The sequence below is a fragment of the Notamacropus eugenii genome, chromosome 1, assembly GCF_028372415.1.
Source record: "Notamacropus eugenii isolate mMacEug1 chromosome 1, mMacEug1.pri_v2, whole genome shotgun sequence".
Classification (NCBI taxonomy): Eukaryota; Metazoa; Chordata; class Mammalia; order Diprotodontia; family Macropodidae; genus Notamacropus; species Notamacropus eugenii.
Window position 1 is genome coordinate 76,831,583 of NC_092872.1, and position 18,173 is coordinate 76,849,755.

At 40.2% G+C, this 18,173-nt stretch overlaps 1 protein-coding gene across 4 annotated transcripts in view; it reads right to left on the reverse strand.

Annotated features, from left to right (window-relative positions):
• The window catches only part of GOLM1 (golgi membrane protein 1), an 87,097-nt gene that overhangs the window by 2,198 nt on the left and 66,726 nt on the right, over window positions 1-18,173 (reverse strand). For 2 of the 4 annotated variants that reach the window (XM_072606147.1, XM_072606158.1), the window contains 6 exons: window positions 14,971-15,025; window positions 11,529-11,631; window positions 9,777-9,906; window positions 6,345-6,495; window positions 4,830-5,105; window positions 2,395-2,508 (listed from right to left, as the gene is read on the reverse strand). In XM_072606147.1, the coding sequence (XP_072462248.1) occupies window positions 2,395-2,508; window positions 4,830-5,105; window positions 6,345-6,495; window positions 9,777-9,906; window positions 11,529-11,631; window positions 14,971-15,025 (829 nt within the window). The remainder of the gene's footprint in view (window positions 1-2,394; window positions 2,509-4,829; window positions 5,106-6,344; window positions 6,496-9,776; window positions 9,907-11,528; window positions 11,632-14,970; window positions 15,026-18,173) is intronic. The other 2 variants (XM_072606166.1, XM_072606164.1) reach the window with 2 other exon arrangements.

Below are 18,173 nucleotides of genomic sequence, written 5' to 3' on the forward strand. Positions count from 1 at the left end.
AAACAGATTTACAACAATACAGTTTGGTAAAGAGAACATACTCAAGGCTATTTTATAATCCATAAAATAACAATCATTGAAACATCAAGGCATAAAACATCAGAATTGGGAAAGAATTAATGTCAGGCCATCTAGTCATAGACTCACTGATTTAAAACTGGAATGGCATATCAATCCCCTCATTTTGCAGATGGAGGAAAATGAGATCCAATGTCAAACAGTATCAGAAGGAGAATTTGAATCCAGGACCTCTGATTCCAGCCCTTTTTGCTTTGAAGTCCCATCTACAATATCTCCAATGTGGTCAATTAGCCTCTACTTGAAAATTCCTAGTGAAGAGGAAACCCATTTTCTCCTGAGGCAGCCCATCTTTGGGATTGCTTTCATAGTCTGAAAGTTTTTCTTCACATGAAGCCTGTATTTTCCTCTTTGCATCTTCCATCCAATGCTCCTGGTTTTGCCTTGTTGGGCCAAGCAAAGACTACTAGCTGAAGAACAGGTTCCGATCAGCATTGAAAGAGTCTTTGCTCATGTAGAGTTCCCTGGACCAGTGAAACCAGAGGTCTGGCTTTTTGTTTATTTGTTTAAGGCATTATCATACCAGTTCACTCTTCTAATTTCTTCTGATTTCACAAAGGAGGAAACAGGCTAATAGAGGTAAGAGTATGAAGTAGGAGAGCTAGGACCTAGTCTCAAACTTCTGACTATAACATTTGATCTTTCTGTTGTGGCACCACACAGGTTATAGCTAATATTCTGTTAGAAAAATTTTTTATCATGTCAGTGTATTTTTTTAAAATGCCAGATTTTCTCAGTAGGAAAGAACTATCACAGATGGAAATTACTATGACATTAGCAAAAGAAATGCTGCCAGAGTGTGGATTATCTCAGAGAATTCCAACAGTCTTGTCTGTGTTCCTAATTCTATAGGGCACATGTTCGGGGAAGCCAGTCAGGACCTACTTACTATGTGTCAGGCACTGTGCTAGGCACTAAGGAAAAAAAAAAGCCAAAAGATGGTCCCTGCCCTCAAGGAGTTTATGATTTAATGGAGATGACAGGAAAACAAAGATGTATAGACTACATACATGATAAATAGGAAATTTATACATGATATATACATGTATACATGATATACACATACATGCTATATACATGATAAATAGGAAATAATTAACAGAGAAAAGGCACTAGAAGTAAGAGGAGTTGGGAAAAAGCTTCCTGGAGAAGGCAGAATTTTATTTGGGTCTTGAAGGAAGCCAAGGAGGTTAGTAGGTGAAATTAAGGAGAGATCGCATTTGAGGCAAGGAGGTCAGTCAGAGAAAATAGCCAGAGCCTAGAGATGGAGTGTCTTATTCAAGGAACATCCAGGAGATCACTATCACTGGATGGAAGAGCATGTGGTGGGAAGTAAGGTGTAAAAAGACTAGAAAGGTGGGAGTTGGGGGGTTGGAACTGGATTATGAACGACAAGGATTTTATATTTGATGCTGGAGTTGACAGGAAACCACTGGAGTTGACTGAGTACAAGGATGTCTATAAGACATCCAGTTTGAGATATCTGAAAGGCAATTAGAAGCATCAGACTAGAGGTCAGGAGAGAGGTTAGGGGAGGATAGGGAGATTTGAAAATTATCAACATAGAGATAATTAAATCCATGAGAGCTGATGAGATCACCAAGTGAAGCAATATAGAGCAAAGGGCCCAGGACAAAACTCTAAGGGACACTTTCCCTGATCTAAGCAGCATTTATCAAGGAATTGGCAAGATAATTTCATTGAATGAATCCATCAATTATGACTGAACAACTCTAACGAGACCTTAGTATAGTATGTAATCTCCATAAAAGTCCTTGAGATGAAACTTTTTCCTGAATGCTACCCATTTTCCAATTTTTTTTTAAATGTAATCAGTTCCACAATATAAATGGAAAGAACTACAAAACAACTGAAAATGAACATTGCAAAATTATAAAGAACTAGGTTACTTAATCCCCAAAGAGGAGATATGAGAAGAGTTATGAGTTATGAGAAGATACTTCCCCTCTGCTCCTCATGGAAGACTGCATATAATGTCAGATTTTTTGCAATGTTGTCATTGACTTTACGGAATTGTTTTTTCCTAGTACCTCTTTTTCTTTCTTTTTAAAAAAAAAAACAATTTTATTCTAAAGTATGACTCTGGGTGGGCAGAACAGGAGGAATAAAGAGAAAAATATAGGCAATGTAAAAATGATATCAGTGTAAATCTATTTTTTAAAAACTGTCACTGGCCTCTGCCAAACCTTCTGAAGAGACGATACTCCCCAAAAGTCTAAGCTTGACATGAACATCATTTGAATTGGAATGGCCAGCCATTCCTGGGAGAAGGAGCAGACCCCAAACAACACTCACCATTTAGATGGCTATCGCCGCCCGCCAGGGCTGCCTGCTTGTCTCTCTCCGATTCAGCCTCGTTTTCATCATTGTTGTAGTCTTGGCTTGTTCTCAGTTTGGGCTGATTTACTCCTGTAAAGATAGGAAAACAATCATCAAAAATAAACTTGATTCAATGCAGAGTTCTGAACTTTACTGATGAATCTGGAATCATGGGGCCAGAGTTCAGATCCTAGTTCTGTTATGAACTACTGGCACCACCTTGGGCAAATCATTGAGCTTTGCTGAGGCTCAGTTTCCTCTTCTGTAAAGAAGGAATTGGATGAGGTGTTCTGAAGTACTTTCCAGCTATAGATCTATGAATCTATGGGCATATAAAAGTATACTAACAAAGAAAAGTGGGGATAGGGCAGGGAAGTATACTAAAATGGAGGGGTAAAGAAAGGCCTCAGGTAGAAAATGGCCCTAGAAGCTGAGCTTTAAAGGAAATTAGGGATTCTAGGAGAGTTGAGCAGGGAGCACATTGCAGAGATGAAAGACGGACAGTCAAGAACAGTAAGAAAACCAGCTCGACCACAGAGTATATTAAGGTGACTAATGTAGAAAAAGGCTGGAAAATTGGGTTAGTCACGTTGTGAAGGACTGACATACTAAGAACTTATGTCTGATCGTAGAGGTAAGAGGCGGCCAGAACTGGAGTCTACTCCCCTACTGGCTCTGCCTCTGACTATAAGGACTTTACTTCCATGACTTGGCTGCCTTCTTACCCTGCACCTGCCCTCACCACGCAGGGCCTCACCACCCTGGAGATCGTGGCACCTCTGCCATGCTTAGCCCCTTTCTCCCACTGGTGAAGGTAGGTCATACTTTCTTCTCCTCTTGGCTTTGTCTCTGATTGTGGCATTTGCTGCCATGCCATGGCACAGGTACCTTCCCTCCTGACTTCCACCACTCCTCTTTTCCAGTTCTCTTCTATGTGTTGCCTTTCCTCCTGAAAATGTGAGTTCTGCCTATGACATGCCAAGGTGTGTTTCTGTGTGCTAGGAAATCAAAGATGAAAAACAATACAGTCTCATCCCTCAAATGTGGGGTAAGGAGAGCATCACATCACAGAAGAGGCAGAAGATGTCCAGACAAAATACTGTAAGAAAATCTGAAAAAGGAGAGATCACCTCCTTCCTCAGGAGCGCAGGGTGGGAGAGAAGGGGGAGGGTTGATGAAAATAAGAGGAAATTTCATGTAAGAAGGAGAGGAGCACCTATATTATTAAGAAAGATCTGGGAGAAAGAGTAGTTGGGAAACATCTAAGTATAATGCAAAGAGCACTGGCTCTTTCATCAAGAGGACATGGGCTTAAATGCCACCTCTGATGACTCACTGTGTGACCTTGGGTATGTCAAAGGAAATGGCAAACCATTCTAGTATCTCTGCCAAGAAAACCCCAAAATGTAGTCACCAAGAGTTGGACAGGACTGAAATGACCCCAAAACAACAACATACTAAATCGCCCCTTAAATCTGTGATCCTCTGAAACATCTGTAAAAAGTAGGAAGAAATATGTTCTAGCCATAGGGTACAGCCTTGTACAAATACAAAGCAATGGGACAGGATCAGATTGAGGCTAGTAAATCAGCTTGGACTGGGTATATAGAATGTGGGAGCAAAGTGAGATAAGACTAGAGAGTAGATGGAAAACAGACATGGCATTAAATGCCAATCGAAGCTATTTTCATTTCATCCTATAGGCAGCAGAGATTTTATAAGGGCTTTTGAGTAAAGAGAGTGACACAGTAAAACCATATTAGATTTTTAAATGGAAATTGGAATAAAATATAATAAATCACAATTTCAAAACTCAAAATATACCCCCCTCTAACATAGCAGCAGGCCCTCAAAGTACTTACAGGGTTGAATTGATACTTAAAAGGAGAGCCTAGAAAGCTCTCAGTGGACAGAGCCAAGTTTACCACAACACTACCATTTTATTAAAAACAACCACCAGAGCCGCCACCATGAGAATTACATTTGTGTTGCATGAAGGGCCCCTGATTACTTCCCCTCAATGCCAGTCTATTCATTACCTCATCTTATAGTGTACCAGGCTGAAGTTTCCTACACCTTCTCTCCCCTCCTATACTTTCCCTGTCCCCAGCTCACCCCTGCTTTGGCTTTTCAGCTTCCCCCTCCGTGTCTTCCCCATCAGAATGGGAACTCCTTGAGGGTAGGGAATGTCTGTCTTTTTGGTTTCTATTTGTATCCCAGCACTTAGCTGAGTGCCCAGCACCTAGCAAACACACAATAAAAGCTTGCTTGCGTGCTTCCTTCCTGGGGAACTACCAAAATGTGGGTACATGCTGCCCAACATTCCCAGTATCCATTTCCATAAGGAAAAGCAGCTGTTCTTGTTGAAGAGATGCCAGCCTTAGCCTCGCCCAGAAAGCCTCTTTCCTTACCATCTTTAGCACCATCCTGCTCACCCTGCTGTGTGTCTTCCCTAACGATGAGTTCATCCCTCTCTGGCTCATCAGCTTCAGGATTTTCCTGGCTGACCAGAAGGCCACCCGGCCCCTTCTGGATCTGGACAGATGCGCTGAGTTCAGCGTTCTCTTTTTCTTTGCCTTTTTCATTAGAGTCCTGCTCCCTGCCTGGCTCTGGAGGCAAGAGCTCACCTCCCTGGTTCTCCTTTGGAGCCTCCTCTTCACTGGGAGTCAAGATGACGTTGGTCTCCTCTGCAAGAAAAACAGTTTTTTTGAAAGACAAATTATCACAAATGCTCAACAGACAAATCCTACCTCCTTCAACATGTACAGCCTCCCCAGTGAGCTCAGAGTGGGGAATTCTACACCATGAAGTCTGTCCTTTCCACCAGCCACAGGGAGAAGAAAAGGGAGATAAGTCACACTCTTTTTTGGTCCTGGGATTTTTCCAACACTAGTTCTGAAGAACTGTTTGGTCTTGTGATCACCCCACAAGTGAAAGCCAGGGGTGAACATCTTAGCTAGTTTTGTGTTTTGTTCTTTTTTTTCCCAATCCTTTACGACTGAGCAAATACATCTGGGAACTATCAGAGAGTAGCCACCTAAAAATCAGTCAACTCTAAGGAATAGATTGGCCCCATTAATTTTTTTCTAATTGGTCCCATTAATCCTTTTTAACAACTTAAAAAATTTATTGACACCTTCTCTTTTTCAATCACCCTCATTTCTGAACGTATCCCTCTCTTGTCTCCTATACAATGGAACCATCTATTGGAATAAACAATAAAAATTCAAAAAAAAGATTGGGGTGAGGACGAGGACGGGGACGGGGAGGAAGCAGTCTCACAAAACTAACCAATATATGAAGGGAGTCTGAGAGTATACACAATGTTCCATATCCATAGTCTCCCATGTCTACAAAGAAAGGAGAGAAGTGCATTTTCTCAATTCCCCTCTATATCTACATTTGGTTATTCCATCATATTCAATTTCATTTTTTATTTTTTCTACCTTCATTGTTGTAGTCATTATGCATATTATATACCTGGTTCTGCTTACTTTACTCTGGATCAATTCATATAAGTCTTCTTATGCTTCTAGGAATTCTTCAGATCCATTGCTTTGTCAGAGAACAATACTCTTCTATAACAGTCATGGACCCAATCAATGTAGCTTCATTAATCTCTGAGACCCTAACTGGAGCCTTCTAACAGGATTTATGCCCAAAGTGATCTTCATTCATTTTTGTGGCCTGATAAAGACACAACCTGCTCCTAATCCATCCAAGACAACTGTTCCAAGAATAAGTTACCCCTTTTCACTGCTGGAAGAGATGACAAAACAAAGTGGAAACTACCTTGTAAGCCATGGAGACATGAGCCTGAACCACAGAACTATGCCCTTGTTTCTTTCTACTTAGCTGTTGGGGACTTATGTTTGTTTTTAACTGAATAGCGTTATGAGAGACCTAATTGCTTAGATCCAATTTACCTCCTTTCTTTTCTTTTCTCATCACATTTAGGGTCTTCTCAGAAGGAGAGATGAGTTCATCAGGAACTCTATTTTCTTTCTCCTGCTGGACTCCTACCTCCTTCAGTTCCAATTCCCGTTGCTTGGACTCTGGCTGATTGATGGCAGTTTGCTAAATAAAACCCAGTCACATAAATTGCATTATTAGTAAGCATTTATTAAACTATTGCCTGCCAGGTACTATGCCAGAGATGCTTAAGGATGTAAAGACAGAATTAAACAATCCCTGACATCAAGGAATGTACAATGTATTGCGAGAAACAACAGGTATACCTGTAAGCAAAAACAAAAGATACACAAAGTAAACACAACGAGGTCCTTAAGTGTGAAAAGGATTTGTTCTGTGAAGTTTGGATTCAGTCAAAGGGCCACACGTGAGGACCTAGGTGGGGTCCACATGTGGCCTCAAGGTCGCAGGTTCCCACTGCTTTTGGTGCGGAGAACCCAGCAACTAATTCTCCACTCTCTGAATTTTCAAGAAAACTAAAGAAAAGATTCATGCTTTGGGGGAGAGTTAGACTGAATAAGAGTTAAGGTCACTTTCTACCCTAATTTCTAAGGGTCTATCACATGTCAGATTTAATATAAAATTATGCAGTGATAATAACAAAAGGAGTTATCAAGAATCAGGAACAACAAAGTCTTTCAGAAACAGAAGAAAAGACTAGCCTGAATTCTGATACCCCAAAGAACTGGATGGTATTAACTTGTGAGTCCCATAAGATGGAGGCTTATAAATTAGCTATCTGAATAAGTGTAATTTATATAACAAAAACTCATATGAAAAATAAGCAACACATTTCAAAAGCTATTCAACAGCACAAAAGAATTCTGTTGCTATCTGCAATGGTAATTTCAGGTTAATGGTAGGGGGGGAGGGGGAGAAGAGTTAAAGATCTATCCCCTCCCATTAATAGGCCTCAATACCTTTTGTTAATTTCTACTGAGGAATTGGGTCAGAGGGTCCTGCCCTCCAGCTCTAAAAAGTATATAAATATTCTGAGGTGAGGTTTTACTTTGGGGCTTAGTTTTTGGAAGAAGGTTTGTGGGCCAGATGAGACTCTGGGAAGCCGCGAAGGAGCCCCCCAGCTTTGAAAACCCAGATGTGGGTGTTTCTCTCTCTGGTAACAATGTACTCATTGCTTATGGTCAGAGAGTTGAAAGGCCTGGCTGTTGATTTTTATTTCTCTGTATATTCTCTGAAGTTCAAGGTGCTGACTTCTTCCCCTGAACTAAATGAATGGTACTTGTGTTTGATTAAAGTGATTGCTGACCCCTCAAAAGTTGCTTTCCTTTTCGAAAAGCAGATCTAAGAACCTGTACAGCAGGTCCTCCAGTATATACAGTGTATCCTTGCTGATATACTACCTTGGTTATTATAGGATTTGATTTCTATAAGAATTGAACAATCCACCCAGCCTTTTTGTTCTGGTTTTTGATGCCTTCCCACAGGGTGAAAAATTAGTTAAGTAAGAAATATTTTCTAATCATTTACAAGTCACTACTTAACCTGAATAAGAGAATGACTTCCAAGGCCAGATAACATCTCACAGGTCAAGCTAGAATCTGCTTTGGGGACAGAAACAAAGAGAATTTTAACAATCAAACATAGCGGCATGGTATGGAGGAAGAAGCTCTGACTGTAGAGTTGGAGGACATGGGTCCAAATATCACCTGACTCTCAATACCTAAAGGTAGCCCACTTCACCTCCCTGAGTGGGCCTCAGTTTCCTCATCAATAAAATGAAGGGGTTAGATTAGACAGTTTCTGAGGTTCCTTGAGCTCTAGTAGTTCTATGAACCTATGAAATCACAGAAGGAAAACATAACTATTAAAAACTCGGAAACATTCTGCATTAGATAAAACTCAGGTCACTTCGGGTTTAGGTTTGATGGCACTTAGATTTGATGGAAGGAATACCCAATGTAAATTTTACTTAAGGTTTTAGATGATTCTAGCTTTTGCTAAACATCATCCATCACCTTACTGCAACCTGATGAGCTTTTGAAGCTTCATTATTGTCACCATATCTCACACCTCATTTTTGCTCACAGCAGAGCTCCTCCCTCACTGGTAAGATTCATAATATAATATCAAACTAAAGCAGCCCTCTCATTTTTTTTGAGCGATGAAGAAACGAGTCCCAGGTAATTAAAATACTGGGGCCTCTCTGCTGTGACTTCCAGTCGCACATGAACAACTGCCTATTGGATTTCTCAAACTAGATGGCCCATAAACATCATGATATTACCATGTCCAAAACTCAACTCATTTTTCTTCAAATGTTTCAGACTTTCCTATGGGTACCATCATGTTCCCAGTCTCCTAACCAATGAGTCATCCTTGACTCCCACCCTCTGCCACCCCCCCATATCCAATCTGTTGACAAGGCCTGACAGTTTTACCTTCATAACCTCTCTATTATAAGCCTCTTCTGTCCTCAGACTCTGGCACCACCTTGGTACCATCATAATCTTATACCCTGACTACTACAATGGCCTTCTGGTTGGTCTGTCTGCCACATGTCTCTCCTTGCTGTGGTCTACCCACCACTCAGTTGTCAAAATGATCTTCCTAAAGTGCAGGTCTAACTGACATTCCCCCGTTCAGTAAACCAGAGTGGTTTCTTATTACTTCCATGACCAAATATTAAATTCTGTTTGACATTCAAGGACCTTCATAACCTGTTCCCCTTTCCCACAACATTTCCAATCTTTTTCTACCTTAAATCCCACCATGTAATCTGCAATCCAGTGAAACCGAACTCCTTGCTTTTCCTTGAGCAAATCACTCCATCCTGTTAGTGCATTTGCTCGGGCTCCCATGCCTTCCTCCTCTCAATCTTCTGCTTTCCCTGGCTTCCTTCCAATCCCAGCTAAAACTCTATTTTCCACAGGATCCTTTCCTAGTCCCCCTTAAAATTGGTGTCTTCCTATCACTGATTATCTCTGATTTATCTTCTGTGTATCTCATCTGTACATAGTGGTTTGCATGTTATCTCACTATGAACTCCTTGAGAGCAAGGACTGTCTTTTGCATGTCTTTTGCACTTTCTATGCATCTCCAATGCTTAGCACAGGAACATAGTTGGTGCTTAATAAAAGCTGACTAAGTGAAATGACTAATCCAAAGTCACATAGATAGTAAGTAAGCCAGATAGGGAGCTGAAACCAGAGCCGTTTCTGCCTCACCATGCTGCAAACATAATAACATGTCTGTCAAATGGCAGAAAGGAGAAAAGGGCCAGGTTCCATTGACCTAGTTCCCAAGGCAGCGAGTTAACCAGAACGTTTAGGATCTGTCAATTATCCAGGAAAGGGCAGGGACAGAGCTACTATAATTAAGAGAAGCCGAGAAATAGCAAGACCACGACGGACGAAGCGCTCACTCACCAGACTGTTTGCATCATTCTTCTCACTGAGGTTTCTAGATGCTGGAGCTTCGTTCCCTTTTTTAGTAACCTCTTCTATCCTCTCCTCACATTGTTCCTTCAACTCCTTCATCTGGTTGATGCACTGGCTCCTTTGGCGGGAAACAGGCCAAAAGCAAAGGGCAAAAACAAAAACAACCCTGTCGTTAAGGAATGATGTGCCTCATGGATACCGTTCTGTGAAGACAGGACACCAGAAGCAGCTGAGCAGAGAAACAATATCAGCAACAGATGGTAGGAAGGAACAGTGGAGGAAGCAGCCTAGCCAAGCATCAAGTGGCAGTTGTGTAGTGTGTCCTTCATTTTTGAAGAGGACCGTGCCATCAGTAAGATGATGCCATGACATGCAAGTAAGGGAGGGCTGTGCAACGTCACCAGCCTCACTTTCTCATCTGGAGCCATCTGGGTCCAGTGGCCAGATAGAGATCAGGACGACTGAAGATGGCCCCAGATAGAAGTTGTAGAATCAAAGAGATGTGTCTGAAGAGGAACCCATGGAACACAAGCCATCCAAGGCTATAGGTATTATCTCTTCTACTAGCAGCATGGGATCTGTGGCAGGATTTGTCCTTATGTGTGAAGGAATTTTCCTTAGTATTTATCTTACTATTTTGTTTTATTAAAAATCTTTTACAAACTTTACATGTCAAATCTGGTTTGGTCTATGAGAGAATACACTGGGTGGAGGCTGAAGCTACCTAAACCTAGGTGTAGCTTTTCTGAGTCCAGAACTATATAATAGTATGTGAAAAAACATACAAGCGTCAAGGAAAAGTGCATAAATCATTTAACAAGAAAAAGTAATCAAGATCCCAGTATATTTCTCTAGGCAAGTGAATCACAAAATTGCAATAAAAAGTTTTCAAAACTAAGAAGCATAAGCCATGAACCCAGAATCATCTATCTATCAAAACTCAATATGCTTTAATGAAGGCAGGAGAATGAGAACTGAGAAGGGGGAAAAGAAAGAGACAGAAAACAAAGCCAAAGGCTGTAAGACTTCAGACAGACCTGAAGAGGTTCAGAGGGAAAAAAATTTTTCTTTGTTAATTCACTTGGTTCAACTTTGTGAAGCAATCGTATTTGTATAAATTTTTATTCTTTATCTTGTACATTCATAAAATTATTTTTGTTAATTTTTATTAAATTTATAATTTAAATAAATTTTTCTTTAACACACAGGTTTTTTCTGTTGCCTGCAGACACCTTTGTACAAAGATAACACTTAATGTAGGTCAGTGTATGTGTTTGAATCTATTAAGTGATGTTCTTAAGTGTGTAACCATTTCATTAAGACTAAAAATTCATTATGTTCTAAAATAAGTCAAGCCTAATTACCCAAAAACCAAGTTTTTAGAACAGAGACCTAGTTCTGAGTTAATAATTAGTAATAGTTAATAATAATAGTTATATGTTAATATTAATAATAACTAATAGTAATTAGCTATGTGACCTTGGGAAATCATTTATCTGTATCTGTTTTACATATTTTATTAATATAAAATACCTTTCTTTCCCAATTTCCTCATTATTCCTCCCACCAAAACAAAACAAAATTTAAAAAAATATAATACTGCTCTGCAGTCTAGCTATGCTATAACCAAATGAGTTGATAAGATCATGCCGGCAGTTTTTTCCTTTGTCCTGTGACTTTTCTAAAAATGCTTCTGGATTTTCAACAGCAACTGTGCTTGCATTTGATAAATCCACTTACAGATCGTAGGAGAATTTCCTTTCCAGGTTGGTCTGGTTCTTCTGAAACTGAAGTACGTCCTGCTGGAGTTTGCCATAGTTCTTCTGCAACTCTTGCAAATGTTCTGTGCCAAGAATTAAGCAGAGCGATAACTAAAAGCTCCTAGGTCTCAGGAGACAAATACACAAAGGCACAAGAGAAGGAAAACAGCAGTATTCCAACACCAAGGTACAAATGTGGAAAATGAAGAGGAGGGGAAAATAGTACACTATAAATATAGCAAGCGGAAAAAAAAGCAAGACAATGAGAGTCCCACTTCCTGCCACCCTTGGACATCTCTATTTGCCACACTGAATCACTGAATTCCTAGGGGTTCCTGCTTTTGGAGGACAGAATCTGGCACCTACTTTTTATTCAGGTCATCTTTCAAAAAGATCCCGGTTCTTTTCTGAATACCTTTGCCTGCCTCTTCTACTCCTGCTAAGTCTAAAGCACATGAGGAAACTTCATAGCAAAGCAGCTACAGAGGATGGAGAAAGTGAGACTGTGTCCAAGAACCTGAACCCCACACTCCCTCCCCACCCCAGACCGAACTGCTCCATGGTTTACATAAATGGATTTGGGGTATCTGGGTTAGGTAGGAGAGCAGGTAAAACATTGAACTTGGAGTTAAGAAGAGCACCGTTTGAATCCCACCTCAGACAAACAGGAGCTGTAGGACCCTTGGCAAGTCACTTAATCTCCTTTTCTCCTCATCTGTAAAATGGGGATAATATCAACACCTACCCTCACAAAGATAACACATGTAAGCCTATGCAAACATTGAAAGAGTTAGAGGAATGCTAGCGGTTGGCTTGTTGTTCTCACCTCATGACTATCATGCCAAATACGCAACAATATCCATGAAGAGGGAGGGCTGCCTACCATCAGTTATTGGCCTACGCTCCATTAGTTGCTCTCTTAAATATTCAACTGTTCTTAAATTGTTTTTATTTAAATAGTTAAATAAATCAAATAAATTTAAATGCAGGTGAGTATTTAAATAAATATTCTCCTTTTACTAATTTAAATTGACCCTGACATAATGATGTCATTTTGGTCCTCTTGGAACACAAAGGACAGCAACCAACCAAGTTATTTAAATCCAAGTTTTTCTCTGGTTCTGGGTTAGCAATCATTCACTCAACAATCTTATCCAGAAGCTGGTACGTTTCCTTTAAAGAAATTGATCACCTCCCTTTGCCCCATGTTCTAGAGCCTTTGCTTGTAACAACAGCTCTACAGAAGGGAAGTCACACTGCTCCATGGGAAAAACAGGACGGGCAACATGCCAGCATAAGGAGAATAACATGGTGCTGGGTGGCAAGTCGTGTGACTCCTCTGGCCTCAGTTTCCCCATCCATAATGAGGGGGCTGAACTTTATGACCCTTAAAAGACCCTTTCAGCTCTAAATCAACGAACCTATATATCTTATAAATATCTTCTATATGCAAGGCACTGTGACGATCTTGGGGACTACAAAGACAGATAGATTAAAGAATGATATGGTACAGAGTCCTGCATTCTAGACTGAAGAACCTGAACTGTAAAATGTTGTTAGAGCTGGAAGGTCAACTGGTCCTACGTCCTCCATTTATAGATGAGAGAACTTGCTGTGTTCATCCTTCATTGCAGAAGAAGACCATGCCATCAGAGAAATGATGACTTGACTTGTACTTGACTTTGTTTTGAGTGAGGGAGGGCTGTGCAAGGTCACTGGCCTCACTTCTCCTCCAGAGTCATCTGAATCCAGTGACCTGATAATTATTCATCAGGATGACTGGAGATGACCCAAGATGCACCCAGATGAGAGAACTAAGGCTTAGAACAATGAACTGACTTGTTCCAGGGCACACAGATATTTAGGGGAAGAGCTGGAACAAGAAACCAGGTCTTCTGGGTCTCCCTCCAATATGCTTTCCACCATATTACTACATGACCTTGCAATTTTCCCATGACTTTTCCACTCCCATAAGTTCCTAGGATTCTTAGAAGTGTGACTCAGGCAGGTCCCTACAATTCTGTTCTCTCAGTTTCTTCTTCAAAATGGATTGCTTGATCTGGAATCAAAGAACCAGGGGTCACACCCTACCTTTGATGCTTCCTACCTACATGACCTTGGGCAAGTCACTTGATTGACTTTGGCCTCAGTTTTCTTATCTGTAAAATGTGGAGCTTAATTAGATGGCTTCTTGAGGTCTCTTTTAGTTCTGGAACCATGATTCCAAGTTCTCTAAGGTCCCTTCCAGCTCAAATGAAGAGCACCCAGCAAAAACTAGAAGCCCATAAAACAATTGTCAGGCTTTGGATGCATTTATTTCTTTACAATTACACCAAGAGCCATGAGAAAAACTAATTTCAAATAGCAGAATTTAATTAAAGCACAAAGAGATGGGCCTACGAGAACAAGGGCTCTTGTTGAATAAAAAGGAGGATAATTTGCGTTCAGGATATTCCACTTAAACTGTGCTTAAAAACCAGAAAGGTCTATAAGCAGGAGGCCTGAATTCTTCTTTAAGAAGTATACATACCCTAAAAAATAGTGGCTATCCAACCCCCTTAACTGTACAGATGAGGAAAATGAGTCATCGAAAGTTTAAATGCCTTCTTCAAGGTCGCGGGGCTAGTAAATGAAAGGAAAGGCGTTTGTTTTCTATCATTAATTCATAAAAATAAACACTTAGCACACATTGTGACCATATTTCCTATATCTAAAATCAGGTTATCTTGCTGCTATAAATGCACAAGCATTTATGTTACCTCAGACAAGTACAAATAACATTATATTTTACTAAATAGAAACACGGAAGCCCAGTTATCATCACTGGCACATCCCCCTTCACACTATGGGCTTCAGCTTTTGATACTCTTGATTCTAAATTTCTTGTCAATAAGATTCAGACTGAAAGGCTTTAGAGGCCATCTTGTTCACCCCTTCTTTCTACAGATGATAAAACTGAGGCCCAGAGTTTTAAGTGATTTACCTAAGGTCAACCACTAAGAATCTGAACCACAGATTTTCATTGTGATGCTAATTGATTGGATTCATCTCAGTTTCTACCAGGTAAAATGCTTACAATTTCTAATGCATCCAAATGATTTCTGGGGACAAAGGGACAAAACTTTTTTTTTCAATTTTTAATTGTGAACTTAAATATCAAGTAAAATGGCCATTTCCATATAACATAGCAGAACAAAAAAGGATGTGATAGTACAAAATCTCTTTGATGGGCAGGTTGCTTTTCTTTTTAAGTATATATTAAATTCAACGAGGACAGAATATTTTAAATGAGATGTCCTCCAAAAAACCCAAGCCTTATGGCAGCACTAATACTCCCCCAAAAAAAACCACAAGAGGAAGGGCTGGTCTTTGTTGGACAGTCTTAATTCTGGCTCAAGGCAAATGGTAAAAGAAATAAGTACCTTTCAGGTTCCTGATGAGTTTCTCACTTTCGGTGATGTTATTTACTAAAAGTGCCTGAAAAAAAGATAAAACCAACATGAAAATTCTCCCCCACAGCAACCTTAAGGAAAAGAACATATTAAACAGAAAAGGAGAAGACATTCATTTCAAGCAGTAATCCCAAAATCACACACAAAGCAGCTGTCACCAGGACTAGGCTCACATTCAAGTAAAGACTTAATTAAAGTGAAGGCAGCATCTGCAGAAAAGAGTGGGGAGAAGGAGGAGAAGGCATTTCAGGAACTACTTTCCACCTGTCATTCTTGTAACCTGAGAAAAGAGTAAATAGATCCTTCCCTTCCTTGTCATTCAAATTCAAAGCACCCATATGTAAATATACATCCATTCACAAATAAAAGCATAAGTTATATTGTCCGCTGTGGTCTTATAACCTCGGCAGCTGGTATATAGACTAGGCAGAATTACTCAACAGACCACAGAGGGGCAAGAATACAACAGTCCTGAGTATCAGCTTAAACCTCCACTTCTATGGACCCTGAGCCAAGTGAGTATTGTATGCTCTGTGTACCCCACTCTATAAATTCCAAACTACAGAAAGATATAAAGGGAAAAAGAACAGATTAATAATTCCATCAAATAGATCCTCTCAATTGGTTCATGTAAACATTAGAACCTTTACTTCCAGAAAATATGCAAATAATACTTCTTACTTCAATATTCCAAAAAATATTCATCAGCATTAGGTACTTTCTCTACTAATGGAGACCAAGTCCCTCCATGCAGGAGAGTGACTTAATAAGGGCAGAGACATCATCACATTGTCAACAAAGGTCCCGACAGTCAAAGCAGTGGTTTTTCCAGTAGCAGTGTATGGCTGTGAGAGTTGGACCATAAGGAAAGCTGAGCACTGCAGAACTAACGTTTTCAAATTGTGATACTGGAGAAAACTTCTGAGGGACCCTCAGACAGCAAGGAGGTCAAATCAGATGATATTTACAGAAATTAATTCAGGCTGCTACTTGAAGGTCAAATACTGAAGCTGAAGCTTACATATTTCACCCACATAATGAGAAGACAGGACTCATTGGAAAAAGACTCTGATGTTGGGCAAGATGGAAGGCAAAAGGAAAAAGGGAACAGCAATGGATGAGATGGATAGATATATGGTAACAATGAACATGAACTTAGACGGACTTTGAGAAAGCGTGGCATGCTATGGGTCCATGGGGTCATGAAGAGTTGGACATAACTAAATGACTAAACAAGAAGGACAATAGCTTTACTTTTGGATCAATTACTGCAAATTCTTTTCCCTTCAATGGATAGCTTTCCAACTCTCCATCTTTTGTATATGCTTTTCTATGTATATGTAGTCTCTCTCTATAAAAGGTAATCTTCCAGACATCAGGAATTTATGTCTTTGTATCCTCAACACCTAGCACAGTGCCTGGCACATGGCAAGCACTTCAAAAGATTCACATTTGGAAGCAGTGTTGTGCTGGAGTGAGCACCAATGAGTGAACTGTTACAGTGCCTGGTACCATACTAGGACCTTAATAAAACTTTGCTGATTGACTGATTTCCAAACTCCATGTAAGTAATATTGGTAGAGAAACTAAAAACTTAGTTGTCTCATCTTCAGAATGAATTCAAACCCCGATTCTCTGACTACAAATCCAGTGGACTCCATTCACTGAACCGTGGTGCCGGCCATCATCTATGGCTGACTGCTTGGTAGACTGAAAAGGGGACTCAAGCCAAGCAGTCTGTTTACTTTAAGCCTTTGATCCTCAGTTCCCTCTTCTGGAAAATGACAATAATAACATAAGCACTACTTGTCCCACAGGGGGACTGAAAGAATCAACTGGATAATGTATTTAAATAATAAATTTGTAAATCGTAAACTTCTTTTAGATACATTTTTAATTTTTTTAAAAGAGGTAAGAGTTGGGAGAACAGAGATGGGTTGGGTTCAAGAGAACCCAAGAGAATGACAAAGTTGGTTTTAAGAGAACAGCAAGGCTACCCTTCGAACCCCCAGCATTCCCATAAAAGCACAATGATATTTTAAGTTAAGAAAACAATGAGGCAAAGGGAAATCAGAAATGAGGAGCGATGGAAATGCCTTTGCATGCACTGGAGGGACTGGTAACATAATTCAACTTATGTCTGCAAGCATTTGCTAAGCACCCACTGTGTACAAGCACTATACTGACCACACTCAAAGACAAAAAAGGGGGAAGAAAATACCCCTCTCCCCAGAGGTTTATAGTGGGGTCAGGTCATTTCTATGACCTAATCACCTTTGACCACCCACCCCCACTCCCTTTAAATGCATTACTCCAAGAAATCTGTGATCTCATCAATTTGGGTAAAACTTCCCAACACACAGATTGAAACTCATCCTTACCTGCCCATTCTGTGCTGCACTTGTTCATGTCCTCATATAAATTCATTACACAAGGGCCACGTAATGTATTAGATGCTTCTTTAAATTCTTTTGATATAATAAGGATAACACTGAATCACAAAAGTTGTCCATCAAGTTGTTTCTAGCTCTTACTAGGTGGCCCACCCTATCAATGGATCAAAACACAGGCATTTATTAAGCACCTACTATGTGCCAGGTCCTGGGGATACAAATACAAAAGGAAGATTATTTTCTGCTTTGGAGGAGCTTACACTCTTTTGATGAGATACAACGTCTGCACAGATAAGTAAATACAAGCTACATACAAAAGTGCTTTGAGAGGAGAGGCAGACAGACAGATAGCGCTGAAGGTGTGTGGGGCAGCCGGTACAAAGGCTGTGAAATGGTAAGTGCAGAGAATAACAAACAGGTTAGTTTGGCTGGAATACAATTCACGAGGGGGAATAATATGTAATTGGCCCAGAAAGAAAAGCGGGCACAGGCATGGCTTCAAAGACAAACAGAGGAGTCTACCGTTTATCCTAATGGCAGTGGAAGACACAAAATCTTGGGCACAGGAGTGACATGGTCAGATACGGACTTTAGAAATGTCCATTTGCCAAGGACCTATATGTACAAAAGTATTTATGGCAGCTCTTTTCTGGGGATAAAGAATTAAAAATTGAGGGAATGCCCATCAATTGGGGAAATGGCTGAACAAGATGTGGCACGTGATTATGATAGAAACATGTTGTACTGTAAGAAATGATGAGCGGGACGTTTTTGGAACAA